The sequence below is a fragment of the Patella vulgata genome, chromosome 4 (assembly GCF_932274485.2).
Source record: "Patella vulgata chromosome 4, xgPatVulg1.2, whole genome shotgun sequence".
NCBI classification, from domain to species: Eukaryota; Metazoa; Mollusca; class Gastropoda; family Patellidae; genus Patella; species Patella vulgata.
Genome location: NC_065882.2, coordinates 71,575,101 through 71,593,603, shown reverse-complemented (window position 1 = coordinate 71,593,603; position 18,503 = coordinate 71,575,101). Strand labels below are relative to the sequence as shown.

The 18,503-nt window shown below is 36.6% G+C and overlaps 1 protein-coding gene across 4 annotated transcripts in view; it reads left to right on the top strand.

Annotated features, from left to right (window-relative positions):
• LOC126818471 (aquaporin-7) overlaps positions 1-18,503 on the top strand; it is a 28,602-nt gene that overhangs the window by 9,364 nt on the left and 735 nt on the right. For 3 of the 4 annotated variants that reach the window (XM_050545913.2, XM_050545914.2, XM_050545915.2), the window contains exons 3-8: positions 11,589-11,715; positions 12,215-12,352; positions 14,536-14,654; positions 14,753-14,970; positions 15,749-15,888; positions 16,586-17,122. In XM_050545913.2, coding sequence (XP_050401870.2) covers positions 11,589-11,715; positions 12,215-12,352; positions 14,536-14,654; positions 14,753-14,970; positions 15,749-15,888; positions 16,586-16,656 — 813 coding nt within the window. In that variant the 3' untranslated portion in view covers positions 16,657-17,122. Of the gene's footprint in view, positions 1-11,588; positions 11,716-12,214; positions 12,353-14,535; positions 14,655-14,752; positions 14,971-15,748; positions 15,889-16,585; positions 17,123-18,503 lie in introns of those variants that run through there. The other variant, XM_050545916.2, reaches the window with a different exon arrangement.

Below are 18,503 nucleotides of genomic sequence, written 5' to 3'. Positions count from 1 at the left end.
CACCATGGACCATGTACTCTAATATTTAATATAACGTTATTCGGCATGTGACACGTCTAGAAAAATTTGAAATCATAAATAAAAATTTGACCTTTTCCCACACTGCCGCTTTAATTTCTATAGTGTCCGGTTAAATAGTTTAGCCAGTATAAGACCTCTTTTAATATAATGTGGCGTCATTTGGGTCATAGAGAACTGAAACACCCCAAGAAAGATCTAATGTACCATTTCCGTCCGGAAGATGTGATACTGACACACATTCTTTCACTTTAAATATAAAGTAACACCTCTACAATTACAGTGATATGGCGTGTGTAGTGTACCAAAAATATCGGTAAATCTATGACAAGTTAGGACTGATGCAATGAATATGATGTTTGAACCCAGAGTTATAAAAATATCATCTTATATTGAGTTTTACCTTTTTACAAGATCATGCCCGAAAAATTAGATAACGTTTTATAGGTCCTCGCCAGGATTCCAGTCAGTAAAACAACGATGATTTTGGATTTGATATGATATACGGTTATGCAGTTTGCTTATAAATGTACAAATTATATTGATATAAAAGAACCGAAATATGTGTGTCATTCCACCGCTGATAATATAGGGACTAGTTGGTTTTAAATTTATAGTTAATAGTTATAAAGCTATACGACTTTAAACTAAAATATAAAATAAACAATTGTACTTTGATCATTAGTAATCAAATAGACATATTCGTTATTAAACAACCATAAAGTTACTATTTATATTTGTTAAAAGCCTCAACATGCCAGCAAAAAGAGGTTAAGACATACATAATCGAAATTTATTGGTTCAAAAATTATTCTGATCTGTTAATTTTAACTTAAACGGGTATTATGAAGGGGCTAAATTTGCCTATTGTAGGTATTCCTTTAGGTCCGAAATGTTACCATTGTTGGATGGCCGAATGGTTAGAACGTGTGCGTTGTATCATAAGGTCTGTCACTGAGCCAACTGGCGGAGTAGGATCGCCTCGCTCGCTCTCTCTCTCTCTCTCTCTCTCTCTCTCTTCATTCCTCCCACCCGAACGACTAGCTAGACGTTTGTTAGATCCTTTGTCCTGCACTACTGATAAGGGGAAACACCGAGATCGAACACTGATCCAACGTGTTTTTAACGGAGGGTGGGGGATTTTTTTATTTGGTCTCGCCCACCTCGTAGATGTAACAAACGAAATCGAAAGGAACCATTGGCTCTTTGCCGCTTTTTCGTACCTTTACATTGAACTAGTTTTCTGTTCCAACTAAATTTCTATTTAAAAATCCAAAGAGACTCAATAATGTTTTAGCAGTGTGGGGAACCCCCAGTAACGTCTTTATATTATGTGGATTAGCTACTAAAGTATTTTTTAGATATGTTTTTCTTTGTTCAGAATGTTTTACAACTTTGACAATTATTTTCATGGTTTGTACTTTTAGTTCTTCTTTTCACTTGAACATAAATCTTAATAATCGTAACAAACATACATGCGCCAACGTAGATGTAAATTGTCACCATTCAAAGCTTGACAAAAGTACTTTGAAAATAAGTCACGTTTCAGACATGTTTACAAATTGAATTAATAGATTGATAGTATTTTTTTCCATTCAATAATAATAAACCTCCTATTATTATACCTTGGGTTCTTTCATTGTGTTAGGAAAAAATGCTGTATGTGATATTCTGAAGCACTATTAATATTTAATTGGCCATGTGTAGTTGTTGTACATGTATTATTTGACAGGTGTTAAGGTGTCGATCTGTTGAAAAGACCCTTTATATCTACAGCACGGTAACCTTTATATCATTTATTACAATCAATAACTAAAGTCTATAGCCCACAGCCCACCCTACTTGGGGAATTTTAGTAAACCCGTGTGTGAGACTTACGCGTCACTTGCGTGTGTTCGGCACCGTAGAAGATCGCAGACTAGCCGTAGCGTACTGTGCTCGTACTATTTACAGAACGTTCACTCGGTTTCCTGCGGCAGGTCTGCGAGCTACCAAACCACGATCTGTCCGTGCACAAAACACCCACGGCTGGTTGTGAGCTATGCTTAAAGTACACTCCTTTTAAAGGAGCTAAATCGCTAATATTTGGGACCTAGAAATTGACACAAGTGGGTCGCAACTCATATAATACCGTAATATGAATGTATATAAACTGATTTACATTCAATCGTTCCGTTTTTACTCTAATTTCAAATCAGTTATGTTCCGTGAAATAAGCCAGCAGTCTCAATCGAGTGCAAATTCCTAGCGTCTGGTTATTCCAGTCTACATAAGCCGTTTGGTTTGGTGCAATATGTCTAGTCTCGTTCCTCTAGTCTCTTGCTAGAACTGGGGCTGAAACGCATTATGGTACACGATTCGTGTACCAATGGTAAAATATTTATTTTGTCTTAAATATTGGATATCAGAAGCCCACCCTTTTCCGGTAAGATCACAGCATCAATGTTGTTTTAAATTGACAAATAATTCGTGTTTTAAATGTTGAAGATTTTGGATGATATTGAGTTAGAGACTTAGCTCCTTTAAATGAAAACATTTCATGGTACTATACTGACGTCCAAAAGAAAGTATACACACTAAAAGTATGACTAAGTTTTGTTTAGATTAAACACATTTGATAAAGAATTGCTGAGTTTGTCTCTTGCGTACAAACTCAACATTTCTAAGCAAAATAAAAATGTGAAACAAATTGACATTCTACCCAAATACCGTATACCATGGAAAAACGACTTTGGTTGATGCAGCACAAAATGCACAGTGTATACTTTCTTTTGGACGTCAGTATAGTATTCAAAACGTAAGGTAAACATTTCTTTTACCAGTAAGTAGTTGTGAGTGTCGTACACGATGCAGGGTATGTATAGTCTTACACATCATTACCATCGCTGATTCGCCAAGAGATCTATGATCTGAGAGGGAGAAACACTTCTTTGTGGAATTTGAAAAAGCACTTTAAGGCAGTCATTCTGATCTAATATTTGAATAATATAGTTTTAGGCAACCAGGTTTAGGACATTCATTACTACTAGGCTGTGATTTAGCCCCGAAAATCGTTTCATCTCGTCCCAGCAAATTCCGGGTGAAAATCTGACGCTTTGTTACATAATTTAACCAGTAGGCCGTCACTGTCGCATACTTTTCTGTTCCGATGCATTGCACAATACGTCTTGCACTTGAATTAAGTCTCGCACTATATTTGTCAAGTGTAGCCATAATCGGGTGAAAAAATCAAATTCTAAGCCAATCAGAAACCATAAAAGCAAAGATCGTCATAGGTCAAGGGTCAATAGCCATAAATAGACCAGTGAATACCTTTTATGAGACGGAACACGTTGGATTGTTTACATTTGTCTGAGATAATTTCTCTGCAAATATGCCGGGATTACTGGATAATATCACCTGTTAAATGTTGCATTGACACGGTAAAGACGACTTACCCCTGATCTGTGGCATAAATATGGCCAATAATTAGGAAATAGCACCAATGATTGAATGAATCTTTTATTTTCTGGAAACAAGTATTTCTTCAAAACTATTTCAGTGAAACAATATCCAAAAGAAATATATACTTAATACAGATGAAAACGATTTTGGCATGCTTGAAATACTGGTTCCGTCTTATAATTATATATAATGCTAAGAAAAAACAAAAATAATAATACCATGTGATCTGATCGATACAATTAATAATAATTCACCTTCATCAATTTTACTATTTTTTTAAAACGAGAAAACAAGAGTATAGAGAGAGAGAAATGGGGTTTAACTTCCACTCGACACAAACGAGGTAATTTTGGTTCAATTTTATTCCAATAATTCGCTTGCGTGTAGTGGTCTTTAGCAGTGGGGGGAAACCGGAGGACCCAGAGAAAACCCATGAGGTTGGACAGGCCACCCTTCTCCTTGTCAAGTACAACCGTGGAATCTAAACCACGCCAGTGGACTCAATGACAGACCTTATGATATGCTACCCATTCGGCTACCCAACCCCCTATAAGAGAGTATAAGATTACATTTATTTAAAGAAAGAAATTTAAAAAAATAAACAAATGCAATTATATAAATTTCCTCGTACACAACAATACCATACACCACTAGTATTAATGAAAAATGTATATAATAATAATCAGGGGCGTGCTGGCAGGGAGTTTAGGAGGACGGTGTCCTCCCAGGCCCCCATGAAACAATAAGTCCACCCGTATAAGCGGGCCCCCCTGAGAGCTCTAATTTTCACGCGGAATCCCTAAAAAAATTGAGAGTGCGCACGCGAAAAATCATACATACACAACGATTAGTAAAATATATTAGATTTCTCCCAGAAGTGCTTGCAAAACGCGTTTCCCGTTGTCAAAGTACAAAATTGAAAGATATATACCAACCAGTAAATAAAAGTACATATAAGAGAAAAACAAACAGTAATTACCTAAGTAAAATGGTTCTAGTAAAATGAATTAGAAATGAAATGGTCTAATGAAGATGGGCATATACGCCATACAGTGTCCTATAAAGCAAATTTTGCCTGGGCACAGCACTATGGCCTACGTTTATATCAAATTACAACTGCCAAGGGATCTTTTTACCCGCACACCAATGTATACACAGGACCTCGACTAGACTGCTGTCCTTGTGCCTTGTCAGCCCTCCGCCTGCACCACTGACAAGGGGAAACCGTTGGAAATGAATTAGAATAAAAAAAGTAAAATAAAAACATATAGTAAGCATAAAGTGACAAAATATAATATGAAAATTTATTGACATGTACAGTACATTCAAGTAAAACATATTTAAAATATGTAATATTACAAAAACGCTTACAAAAATACATGTATACAGGTGTAGGCCTGCTCACATAATTTCATCAATATCATCATCACTATTAAAATCAATGTCACTGTCAGCATATGTTGGGCTGTCACTTTTATATTCGAACAATATACACAAAACCATACAAGAAAGTTTTCACTTGTAACAAGTACATCTATTACTGATCTATCTGTAAAAGTGTAATGCAGCTTGATTTACATTCACATTGAAAATTTTGTTTGGTGCTTGATCTCTAGTCACCCTAACCCTGTCATTTGTTCAATAGAGTTTAACAAGAGGGGTTTAAATTTCCACAGCTACAGTCAGGCAACCTGGGAGGAATGCGCCAGAATATGCCCCCTTTTTGACTGGTGATGCAAAGGCAGAAATAATTCTTCATACATATTTTTTTCAAAAAAAGTAAGTGCACTTGTACCAACTCATCTATTTCGGTTCTAATTTTCTCCATAACATTGGGGTTGGATGGCCGAATTGTTAGCACGTGCGCACTGTATCATAAAGTCTGTCATTGAGTCAACAGGCGTGGTTTCGAATCCCCGGTTGTACGTGACAAGAAGTAGGGTCGCCTGTCCAACCTCGTGGGTTTTCTCTGGGTCCTCCCCTTTCCTCCCACTGTTAAAGACCCCTACGCGCAAGCGAATTATTGAAATAAAAAAAATAAACCATATGTTAGTCCCAAAATGACCTAGTTTGTGTCGAGTGGACGTTAAACCCCATTTCTCTCTCTCCATAACAACTTGTTGGGTATGAGTACTGCACATTGTATTTCACCTCAATAATGATGACAGTACAGTCTTAACCATAGTGGTCTTCTGTCTTTGACTGAGTGGACTTCTCTATTGGTCTGAGTGGTCTTGGGCGGAGTAGTCCTTGGTCTGGGTTGTCATGCATTTGGGAGAATATATTCATCAGCTTGCATTTGCAAGAAAATGGGGAAAATGTTAAGATATGATCCGATCCCCTTAAACAAATTAACCAGACCTATTATTTTTTTTTTTTTTTTTTGTTGCTGCTGCTTGTTTCTAAACATCACTTTCTTCAACAATTTAGGAATCGTGATAATGTTTCATACACAGTTTGGTAACGTGGAATGTGATAAGTAGGCCTAGTAGCCTCTACCATACCCCAGTCCAGTGAGAGTTTTGTCTGCACATTCCTGACTGGAGTTCTGATTCAGCTTTGTCCAGCAAATCGGCATTTGTCTCTGGCACATTTCCATCTAATTTGATCCACTGGTTAGCACATACCTTAAATTTTTCCCAGCTTGTCGCAGTGAACGGTTTTAGCTCAGTGTTATAACAAAATGTACTCGAGCTATGCAGTTTTACTTTAGCTATCCTTTCGCCATGTACCGTTAATATCAAAACGTAAACAAAGAGCAGGTGACCTTTCACCGCATGACCTGTTGAACTTTTTGTCGTGTATGTTTGATTGGCCAATTATGTCACGTGATCTGTTTAAACCGAGTCACCGCGAAATTCAAATACCATTGCACATTGACAAGTAAGCCCATATTTAATTTACGTTTTCTATCAAACGTCAAAGAACTGATAAAAGAAAAGTTGTGTGACACTACAAAGTAATACTAGAAGAATTAGATGATGTAGTTTTTTTTCCACCCGAAAATGGTCGGAACGGAGAAACAGAAGCAAGCTAGCTAGAAATTTCAGACCACGGCCTATACGTGTGACTCACAGTCGGGGAGTATTATAGCCTTAACAACAAACTATTTCATATCGATGATGTAAAGTCTAAATATACTCAACAACTATTATAGTTAAGTGCGGGTAAACCTGTGTTTGTTTAATACAAACTACACAGACATTGCCAGAAATAAATAGCAAATATCAAAACAAGTAAATAGATCCCAAGGCCAGCTGTAAGCGCCCTCAGCGGTGTAGAGTCCAGGGCCTGTAATGACTTGACACAAAATGAAAATCAAAACAACGATTTACAAGAAGGAAGTAATTGAACTAATGCGACAGGTCTTGAAAGTTTTCTTCACATTGAATGTAGGTTACTATGGAATATAAAAAAAGTCGTCAAACTGTTAAAAATTCTAAATTGGTTTGTTAACACAAGACAGATCAATACTGATAAATTGTATCTTTTTACTCTTTTTATGTTCGAGTCAAATGGCGTGATTTCCATTAACTGTCAATTTTCAGTAGATTTTATATCCTCCAGCACTGTTCCAAATCTCGGCATTACGGAAGTCGATGATCAGAGATGACATTATATCCAGACAGGGAAGTGCGGGTAACATCTTATTAGATCGAATGAGGGTTTCAAGTTTTTCAAGTAACCGTATTCCACTATCTCGTATTCGAAGACGTGTCCAGCAACAGAATTCCGCCTTATACGACAATATTTGGTTCATAAAATGAGTTAGCAAGACCGCATGCTGTCCAGGAGCCACGGTGGCTAGGTGGTTAAGACGTTGGATCGCTAGCCTGGAGGTCGGGTGTTCGATCCCTGCATTGGCCGAGAAAGTTCATCAGGATTTTCCGACGTGGTTTCCCCTTGTCAGTGGTGCAGAATGGAGGACCTGACAAGGACAGCTGTCTAGTCCTTCGGGTGATACGAAAAACCGAGGTCCCGTGTATATATTGGAATGCACGTAAAAAGATCCCTTGGCAGTTGGAATTCGATATAAGAGTAGGCGATAGTGCCGCTCCCCGGGCAAAATTTCCCTCATTTCTTTTCGTATGCTGTCCAACACCTGCTCTTTAGAGCTCGAGGCCCGTTACCATTGTGATAACGGGGATGTACTTATAGGGGTAAGATAACAGTTCTCGCTTTTATAATTAAAAAAAATAGATAATGACAACAGAATATGCAGAAAAATTCAGTCAAATTGCTTCACTCTGAACCGAGATATTGTCGATTCAATTACTTTATTCTGGCCGACGTTATGGGTATTGTAAGACGTAGCGCAGGTTTTTATTATCGTGACAACGGAGCTGGACAATCGATACTTAGTCCCGTTTGTCCATTTGTTAAATTGTTATATCTCGCGGGCGTCTTAATGTATTTAAATCTCTGTCAGCCGGTTGTCTAGAGAGTTGATTATAATGCCTAAAATAATTTACATAACATCTGAAACCAAAATAAAGACATACAATAGGCAGAATAAGCTCTTACATAATGTATCTTTAACAATGAGTATGGGCGCCTTCCTAAGAGGGGCTAAGTAAGTTGATGCAATGACGCACTTTGCGTCATAGATTTGAGTTTTCTTCCCCCCCCCCCCCCGATCAAATGACCTCAACAGGATCTTATTCCTCACGCAAAAAGAGCCGTCAGCATAACTCTGCTTCTTACTAGATAACCTGGTTTCCTCACAGTTTTAAAGACAAATATATATTTAATGAGCGGAAGTTGTAACTTACTGATAGCAGAATTACCTTTCCTGTTTAAAAGAGGCTATACCATTCTGATCACAAGAATCACGCAACCTGCGGAGAAGTATCTAGCTATTCAGTTTTCGAGCATTAGTTACGTATGGGATGCTACAATATTAAGAATTAATGAGTTGGGTTAAAATTAGACATATTATGATGGTATCAGTTTGATAAATACATTTAAGCTTGAACGATTTAAAACATGCTCACCATGCCTGACTCTGGTCTGTATAAATTAATCATCATTTAAAAACTAATGATGCCTGACAATACAATTACCTGAAAGAGCTAGTTCATCTCTTACTACTATCTATGAACGCCTTCATTAATAATTGACTGAAACCGTTCATGGAGAAAAAATTAATGAAATGATACACTGTAACAAAAATTTCCGTGAAAAAACGTAAAAAATTCCGGAAACAAAAATTACCAGGAAAATTTTATCCGTATTTGTTTTTCCTGTAATTTACAGAAATTCCTTCAATTAACATAAATTCCATTTTCAAATTCAGAAAAAAAAATCCTGGTAAATTTTCTTTCCTGAGCATGAAGATGATAAAAATTTCATTGAATTAACCATTGACTTTATACCCGTGCGTCAAATAGCTTTATCTAACGTCCGCTTCCACCGAAGTGATATCGCAGATAATCTTTAAACATAACCTCTTTTCGCAAATTTATGAATCGAGAGCAAGGTATCACAACCCGCCACTGGTTGGAGGCTCTCAGTGGTAGACTCTGCTATAGAGACAACCTGACTTACACTGGCCAACGGGTTGTACTATCTGAATTTAAGCCTGCTTGATTACCAGATATTACAACCTTACCACACGAGGCATTAAAACATATTTTTACATATTTATGAAAAAACTTACAATTTGATTTCCGTATGATGAATAACAATACACTTTATAGATCTTATAAATAATGGAAATTAGATATACATTTCAATTAATATACCAAACGTTACAAAATATGATTCTTCATATTATGGTTAATCCATTGAAATGAATACTATAACATGATCATTATATAAATGATTATATATGTATATGATTACTTATCGTTGTACCGCTTATCCCATAAAATAACAGAATTAAGTCCATTACAGAACGGAATAAAACATTTTATCCCTAAATTTCACGGAACTTCCTTGTCATTCCACCGTTTATTCCGTAAAATAACAGGATTAAGTCCATTATAGAAGGGAATAAAACATTTTATCCCTAAATTTCACGGAAAGTTCCTGTTAAATACTGAATATTCCACAGAAATATATAAAACACGTAATTTGAAGAAATAATTCATGCTTTTAACACAATTTTACCAAAAAATCCTTCGATTAACAGAAAAAAGGTGTTAAACTACGGAATTCGGCCACATCAAAAATGGATATTTTTTACAGTGTAGATTGCTATATTTTACAAAATGTCATAATAATATAATAGAATGAATCAGAATTCACAATGTATTTTAACTGAAGCGTAAACGTTTTGAACTAGAAATTTCAATTTTGAGACTTTTTTTTCCACGCGATATATGTATATTTTTGTGTATTTTCAATGTTTTTTCGTCGAGATATATGTATTTTTTTGTGTATTTTCAATTTTTTTTCCTCGCGATATTTTATTTTTTTTTTTGTATTTTCAATGGGTTTTTTTCGCGCGATACATATATACATGTATATATATTTGTGTATTTCCAATGTTTTTTATCGCGAAATATATATATATTTTTGTGTATTTTCAATGTTTTCTTCACACGATATATATATATATATATATACTATTCAAAAAAAGTAGGGGATATTTAATTTTTAAGTGTTATTAAAGTCACCTAATGAAACTGACGAAGAAACAAATGACAAAATGAAATGAAGTTCACATTCATCGATTTATTCCAATGATCGTTAGACTAAGTAAGGCACAGACTGACCATTATAAGGGTAAAATGATACCCGGGGTCAAACAGCAAAGTTACCACAGCATCACAACCAAGTCAGTAACGGGTAAATCCTCCTCTGTTTGCCAAACAAGCATTGATCCGACGTGGCATACTCCTAATGAGACGTCTAAGGTCATTTTGGTCCAGATTGTCCCATTCCTGTTGCAACGCAGCAGCAAGTTCTTGGACATTGGCAGGACGTTGTTGACGTTGACGTAACCTCTGTCCAAGCATGTCCCAGACATGCTCGATGGGGGAGAGGTCGGGACTCAGTGCTGGCCAAGGTAATGTGGTGATGTTCTGTTGTTGGAGGTAACCTGTAACGATCCTGGCCCTGTGACATCTTGCGTTGTCATCCTGGAATATGAAACGGCGGCCATGACGTCGTGCGAACGGCACAACATGGACTGCCAAGATGTTGTCCCAGTAGTACTGGTCTGTAACACGCCCTGCAACAACATGTAAAGCCGTTCTTCCAGCAACAGTGATGCCTCCCCACACCATAACAGAACCACCCCCAAATCGATCATGTCTGATGATGTTAACGTCTTGGAAGCGCTCGTTTCGACGACGCCACACCCTCCTACGTCTGTCCAAAAAATAAACAGTGAACCTTGACTCATCTGAAAACATCACATTGCTCCAGCGTCGATTATCCCAGTGTTGACGATCCCTACACCAACGACGTCTTGCCTGAATGTGATGATCTCTCAAACAAGGGATCACGCGAGGACGTCGGGCGCGAAGGTGACCCCTATGCAGTCGATTCCGAATCGTCTGGCCACTCACTCTCACACCAGTGTCTGTTTGAAGACGAGCGCTGATCTGATTTGCTGTGATGACACGATTTCTCAAGGCCAAGGTACGGATAAATCGATCCTGGGCTTGAGTTGTCGCCCTTGGTCGACCTGAGCGTGGTCTGTCCTGTACAGATTGTGTATCACGGTATCTGGACCATAGCCTGCTTATGACAGACTGAGAAACATTCATCGTCCGCGCCACAACCGCCTGTGTTGTGCCGATCTGTAGCATGCCAAGGGCACGTAACCTTTCATTTTGGGTAAGCCGACGCATATCAAAATTTGTTTTCTGGTCACTAAAACAATTAAACTGATGTTTCCACCCTGGAATTCAATGCCACAATGACTGTAACATTCAAAGTCAGAGTCGTGCAAATCTTGGGTTGGACCCCCATGATGATCCCAAGCATCACCTGCATTCCATGCGGTAGCTATTGGTGCGTTTGGGCGTCACATGTAACTGGAAATGTTTCTTCTGTTAGGTTCTATAGTGACTTTTTTCGTAGTCATTTGCATATTTTAGTATTATGCCCCCCAAATCAAATATCCCCTACTTTTTTTGAATAGTATATATGTGTGTGTTTTTGTGTATTTTCAGTGTTTTGGAGAAGGTTCTGTAGCTCAACTTGTATTAAGTGGCGGTAAAGCTGGTTCCCCGTCCACTATATACTGGAGTTGGGGTATTGGCGTCACAATGGGGGTTTATGTTGCTGGTGGTATATCAGGTCAGTTATCGTCCATTCAGTACAAAATTACCAGAAAAGCCAATCCTGTTAAGGTCGAATTCTGAACCCTTGCTTGAGCGGGTACCTGTAAAGTACGAAATGAAATCGATAGAAATTTACCGAGACGAAACGAAAATGAAAACGGAAGGATAACTCCCCAAAAAACTCTCTGAAATTAAACTATCTGAATATTCGACAGGATTCCTGCTTATACATGAACATTTCACCGAGTTTATAAAATATCTATCAAGAACTCTGTTCCGAAAACTCCTTAAGTCCGGACGTAAATGGGGAGATAACTCTGAAATTTTCAATCGCAACATTCGTAAATTTCGATCACTTTCTTCCTATTTGGACAACTGCAATTATGACCCACAAGAGCTCTGACGTTCTACGGGCGGAGATAACGACAATATACGTCCTCATTTTTAATTTCTTGATTTTATAATACATATAGTATTGTTGTTATTGTAGACTGATGATTTATTTATAATTACAGGTGGACATTTAAACCCAGCTGTTACATTAGCTACGGCTATTTTAAGGAAATGTCCGTGGAGAAAAGTGCCTGTTTATATGTTAGGTCAATATTTAGGATCGTTTGTAGCCTCAGTAACGGTGTTTTTTGTATACACAGGTAAGTGATCATCAGAGACACGAGGAATATCATATGTTTATATCTATGTTTATAAGCCTTTTCAGTTGCTTCACCTAAGCTATGCAATAAACTTCTTTATATTATTCGCAGCAGCGTGTCCTTACCCGTTTTTGAGAGTTAACGTAAACTTTTCTGTTTAAGAAAGCTTTTAACTAGCTCCTGAAGTTATCTGTTGTTATATATATTTCAGATCAAATCTATTTTAATTTTTTTATTTTTAACAGATTTTAACTTTTGTCATTTCTATTTCTGTTGTTATACATATTTTAGATCAAATTTATTTTATATTTAACAGATCTTAATTTTTGTCATTTCTATTTTTGTATTTTATCCTATCTTTGGATGTATCATATTGTAAAGCACTTCTGTTGTTGAAGTAGCGCAATAGAATTATTGTTATTTCTTTTAAAAGAATCAATCAAGTCACACGTTGTTCGGTTTCGACTGGGAAGCCACGGTGGCTCAGTGATCCCTGTGTTGACCAGGAAAGTTCATCTGGATTTTCCGGCGTGGTTTTCCCTTGTCTGTGGTGTACGACTGACAAGAGACAACGTATAGTCGTATATAAGGGTAGGCCATAGCACACTGTTTGGCGTATGCACGTCTTCTTGGCCCAGTCGGGCAGAACAGTAGGACATGAAAGCCCATTTCAATTCTTTTTCCACTGTAATAATTGAGTATCTTCAAAGCTTAATCGATATCCATTTACTGAGAGTCAAACGACATCGTTTCAAATCCTCGACCAATCAGATTGCATTAGGTCAATTAAATTTAATCGGATAGTGTTCTATTGTGCGTGTACATTCCATGTTTTATCAAAATCCATTCGCAAGAAATATTGTTATATTTAAAGAATGTGATTAAAGCATAGAAGGGCGGGTGGGTAAGATTCAAATTACCCCCCCCCCCCCCCACAGCACCCCACAGCACCCCCTTCCGGTTCCCACCCTCTTGCGTAGAATAGTTGTACAAACAAATACCAGTATTTGCAGGAATTTTTGAACGGAACGAAACGCTTTTTTCTGTCATTTAAAATCGCCTATATATACGTATATATACTGTATTTTCAGATCTTTACATTCTCTTATCCGAAATTGCGTACGGTGGCCATTTTGGTGTACATCTTATATCAAAAATAGTAAATTTATTTTTTAATGTACTTTTTAAATATTTTAATTTGTTATTATTTTCTTTAAAATGTCTAGAAAAGGGTTCGGGTGATGTCATTTTAAGCTTCAAATTTAACTGAGGGGGGACTACTCTATTTTAAAACGTTTGGTGGCAGACCGCCATTAATTTGTCCATTGACTTTAATGTTAATTCTGGTCTCTCTGCCCGGCTCCAACTTTTCTTCAACTTTGAACGATTTGAGGATTTATACTAAGCTTGACATTATATCCTTTTCATATTTTAAGGTCGGCTTTTGTTACTAGCACCAAATGTAATTTTAAGCTTCAGATTGAACGTAGGGGAGGCTACTCTATTTTAAAACATTTGGGTGCAAACCACCATTAATTTGTCCATTGACTTTGCTGTTAATTCCAAATTTTCCCCAAATTTGAACGATTTGTGGATTTATACTAAGGTTGACACTATATCCATTGCATATTTTAAGTGCATGCCCTAGGTCGGCTTTGGTTACTAGCACCAAGTGACGTAGGTGGTGCTCGGACGGCAATGATTAGCACAGGTCAAAGTGGCATGGTAATAATGGCACCGAGTACTTAAGAAAGATACAACTGGGAATATATTGTAAAAAAACTGGCACAATGCTGAAAGTGTACAAACATGCAAAACAGTTCGTTATTATTTTTATCACAACGTTTGATTTGGATTTAAAAATAGACGAAATGAATGAAATGAAATGGGGTTTAAAGTACTATTCTCCTGGGCGAACGATGACGGGCATACATAACAACATGTGCTATGCTATGAGGGACATTTTGCACGGACATAGGTGTTACGGCCTACTATTATATCGAAGTCTTAATGCCAAGGAATATTTTACGTGCACGCCAATGTGTACATGAGACATCGGTTGTTTGTCCCATCCCAACGATTATACGTTCTCCCTTGCCAGACCCTCTGCCCTGCGTCATTATAAAGAACCAAACTTTCTCTAGAATAACAATACATACTTATACTCAATTAATTATTTTCAGATGCTCTTAATAATTTTGATGGAGGTGTGAGGGAGACTCAGGGGTCAACAGCCACAGCGGGTATTTGGTCAACTTATCCTCAAGCGCACCTTTCAACTCTCAATGGTTTTGGTGATCAGGTGAGCACTCGGGAACTCGACTTTTCGTTCCATCCGAACGACTAGACGTTTTCCTTGCAGGTATCTCACAAAATTATTTATTAATTTATTAATTTTAGATATTTGGAACAGCACTATTATTAATATGTGTATTAGCCATCACAGATGACAGAAATATGAAGACACCTACCGGTCTAGCACCAATCAGTATAGGATTAGTGGTCGTAGCTATCGGTATGACCTTTGGATATAACTGTGGTTATGCCATAAATCCTGCTCGTGATCTCGCTCCAAGAATATTTACTGCGGTTGCCGGCTGGGGAGCAGAACCCTTCAGGTACACATTCGATTATTATATGTTTCCAGTAAACAGATTTCTTTACACCTGCATTGAAACCTGACTAACTTTACTAAGATAAAACTTAACCCGCCTTACCTATGGTTGTATATAAAATTTGTGGACAATTCTTACTACCACCACCCCGCACCTCTCTATCTCTTACCAGGGAAAAAAATGTATGAAATGTTGACGCAAAGACAGCGAATCAACTACATTTCCCCAGCTAAAGATTATTATCATGAAGTCTGTTTGAAGTTGTTGTTTTTTTACAACAAATATTTGTCTATTTATTCCTAAAATGAGTTAGACAATTATATATTTGAGTTTAATTTACTGTTAAAGGGACAATAACACTCTTGCTGGCTTGACAGCTCCAGAAAATTAAAAAAATAGCCTTATTCTAAGTACTAGATGTGTTAGAGTCCTACCTGTGGTGTAAATTATCCATTAAATCCTTTTTTACTTGTCAAAAGGGTTCAAAAATATTTTTAAATCCAAGTCACATTTGAAAAGCTTTACGTCAGGCTTTTCAAATCATTTAGTTGAATTTTTCCAATTTTTTAAATTAGGTGTGTTAAGATGAAATTTGTATCATCAATTAATTGGAATATTGTAAAATAGTACAATTTGTTGACCAGAATAAAGATTGGGACATATTATTCAGTTACAACAAGAGTGGTATTGGGTCTTTAAGTAATATTGTATGAGTAATAAATTCATCAAAGGATGATAATGCTGATACATAAATAAAGGTAATTATATATTTGTGTTGCAGTTTTCGGGATTATAATTGGTTCTGGGTGCCTGTATTTGGATCTCATTTTGGAGCTATTGTAGGCTCTGTTGTATATCAGTTATGTGTTGGCCTCCATTGGCCTAATGAAAATGATGAAGTTTATAAAGAAAAAGAAATTGGTATGTATCATTCTGAAATTGCAATACAATGCTTTCTTTTCGGCTTTTATAAGCTAAAGCATAAAATAATAATTAATGTTCTGCTTTGCTTTTAATTTCTTAGAAACAAATAATTCCAAATTAACGTTCCACCTAGCATTGTCTTTCATCTACAGTAATCATCGTTATTATTATTATTATTATTATTATTATTATCCCATATTCTTATACCCATTCTTATATGGAGTTAAAATGCAAGCTGTGGACCAATGAAAAAATCATTAAACTTAAAAATCGTTTGGTTTACGTATTCATAAATAACATCGGAGTAGCTTTTGCCTTCCTTTTTAAAATCGATGTTTTACAGTAGCCTATTTCGTTCCGGGGTTGTATTTTTTTATTCCGCCCAATCTTGTTTGTGTGGGAAATAGCTTTATTTTTAATGTGTACTTCCACCGAGGTTGAGGTGTACGTCATTTCAAATTGCTATACAATAGTAACAGATCAAGTATCATTATTTACTGGGTTCGCAAATCTCCATATTGATCAACTGATGACCAAATACAAATTATATGCGGACATATTCGCATGACATGTTTTTGCTTTAGTTTGATACGGAGACTGGATATATATATATATATATGCATTTCAGTTTGAATACAGTTTTTGTTCTCTATAGTGATAAACTTACATCCCTAATATTGTACTAATCTTGTAGTTGCAGATGATGAAGACCAATCCACAACTAACACTGTTCCTCTTCAACCTTTAATACCATTGACGATCTAAACACCCACCGTTTCATTTATCCCGCTTTATGTCATATCCGGCTTACATAATATATAGAATAGAATCTATAGTTTATATGTCAGAAGACTAAAATCATTTCAAACTAAATGTTGTCCTGCTTTTATTACTTAACATTTGAGATTAATAAAGACTTTTTTTATGTCAAGTAGTTAAGATCATTTTGCGGGTAGACAACGTGATTTTAAGGATTGTCAGTCACAACGAGTCCGTTACCTCAAATCAGATTCTGGCCTGTGTATTTGGTTAGTGCTAAATGATAAGGCCAGCTCAATTTTCCGTCATAGGTCACTAAATTAAACAGGGCTAGCGTTAATCCCAACTCTAACCTTAACCCTGGACCTAGCCCCAATGCTTACCCTTTATAACCTACAATCTCGCCAACAATCACATGTCCGAACCTTATTTACATCTCAGCGACCTTGATAAAAATTGAGCTGGCCTTAACAAATAGATTTAGCTCATTGTATTGTTTCAAAATGGCCCGGATACATTTGAAACCTGTATTTCATATGTGTACGCGGTCTCATGCGAATTTTGCTGTAATAAAATTGCATCAGTTCCGACTATTCATCATTGTGCGTTGCAGTGAAATTCGGTACATTTGTGTTATTAAAGTAAGAGATCTATCTGCTCTGAATCTTCTTATAAAGTAGTAGAGTAAGCAGACGACTGGTTTTAACAAAAAGGAAAATAAGGGTTTCTTTCATATCAGTTCCAAAAAACGAACACTATAACAGCATCTGGAAAATACCAAATTATTTCGAATGGGATCTGAAGTTTCTCCCACGGCAATCGAAATATTGACAATTCCGGAAATGGATGTTAAGTGTTCGTATAACATCACTTACTACGGGTTATTAGAACCTCTACGGGTATGAAACCAGCATTTCATGATACCAGCTGCACCAATACAAATACGGATTTGCTCAGAGCGACTTAATCATTCCTGAACGCAATTTCTATTTGGCGCAATGCCCGTAGAGAAGACCTAATGACAATAACGTGAGAAGGTTGGGGACTTCCAGATTCTTGATGAGATCCGTATTGTATGAATATAAAATTTCTACTCTAGTTCCATTTTAAATATAACACCATAACAATTTAACCATTTCTAAAACCCAAAATCAAACCCCTAGTGTAATAACAGCATCTGTGATTAGAACCAATCAACTAACAGACTAACATTTCATCATCCTGCTTGCAGAATTGCCTAAAACCGGTACTCACCAACTCTTTAGTAAGTTGTATATTGAGGGATACCTAATCCCATATTATTAGAATACATATACCAGACATCTGCATCTAGCTGGCTTCCACGTGTGTACACCACAGTTTGACCTCGCTTATGGAGACTTGGTGTTACGCATATTTGATGCTTTCTTTCAGAGCTTAGCAGCCATTTAAACTTCCTATTTATTCATTGGGTTTATATTGATATTTATTTTACAAACAAACGGCTAATTGTCGTTAGTTAGAAACTCTGAGTTGCTTTATTAATACCAAAAATTGATATTCCATTGAATGGGAAAATCCCATAATAATTTCGACAATCGCACTAGGTCTTTAAAGATGCATTATGCAAGAGCTTAATCTGCCTGCCTATTGCAGGTCTTTATTTTGGCTTCAAATGTTATATAAACTATTATTTAGACATTAATTCACATGGCAAGCATGTATCGGATGACCGAGATTTAAATCAGTTAGAACACCCATGAGATTTAAAAATTAGTCTAGATTGTCTAGTACCGTTGCTACGATAATAAACAATTTACGCTACATCTTTTAAACTTCAAATTCATAACTTCCATCATAATAAAGTAATTTGG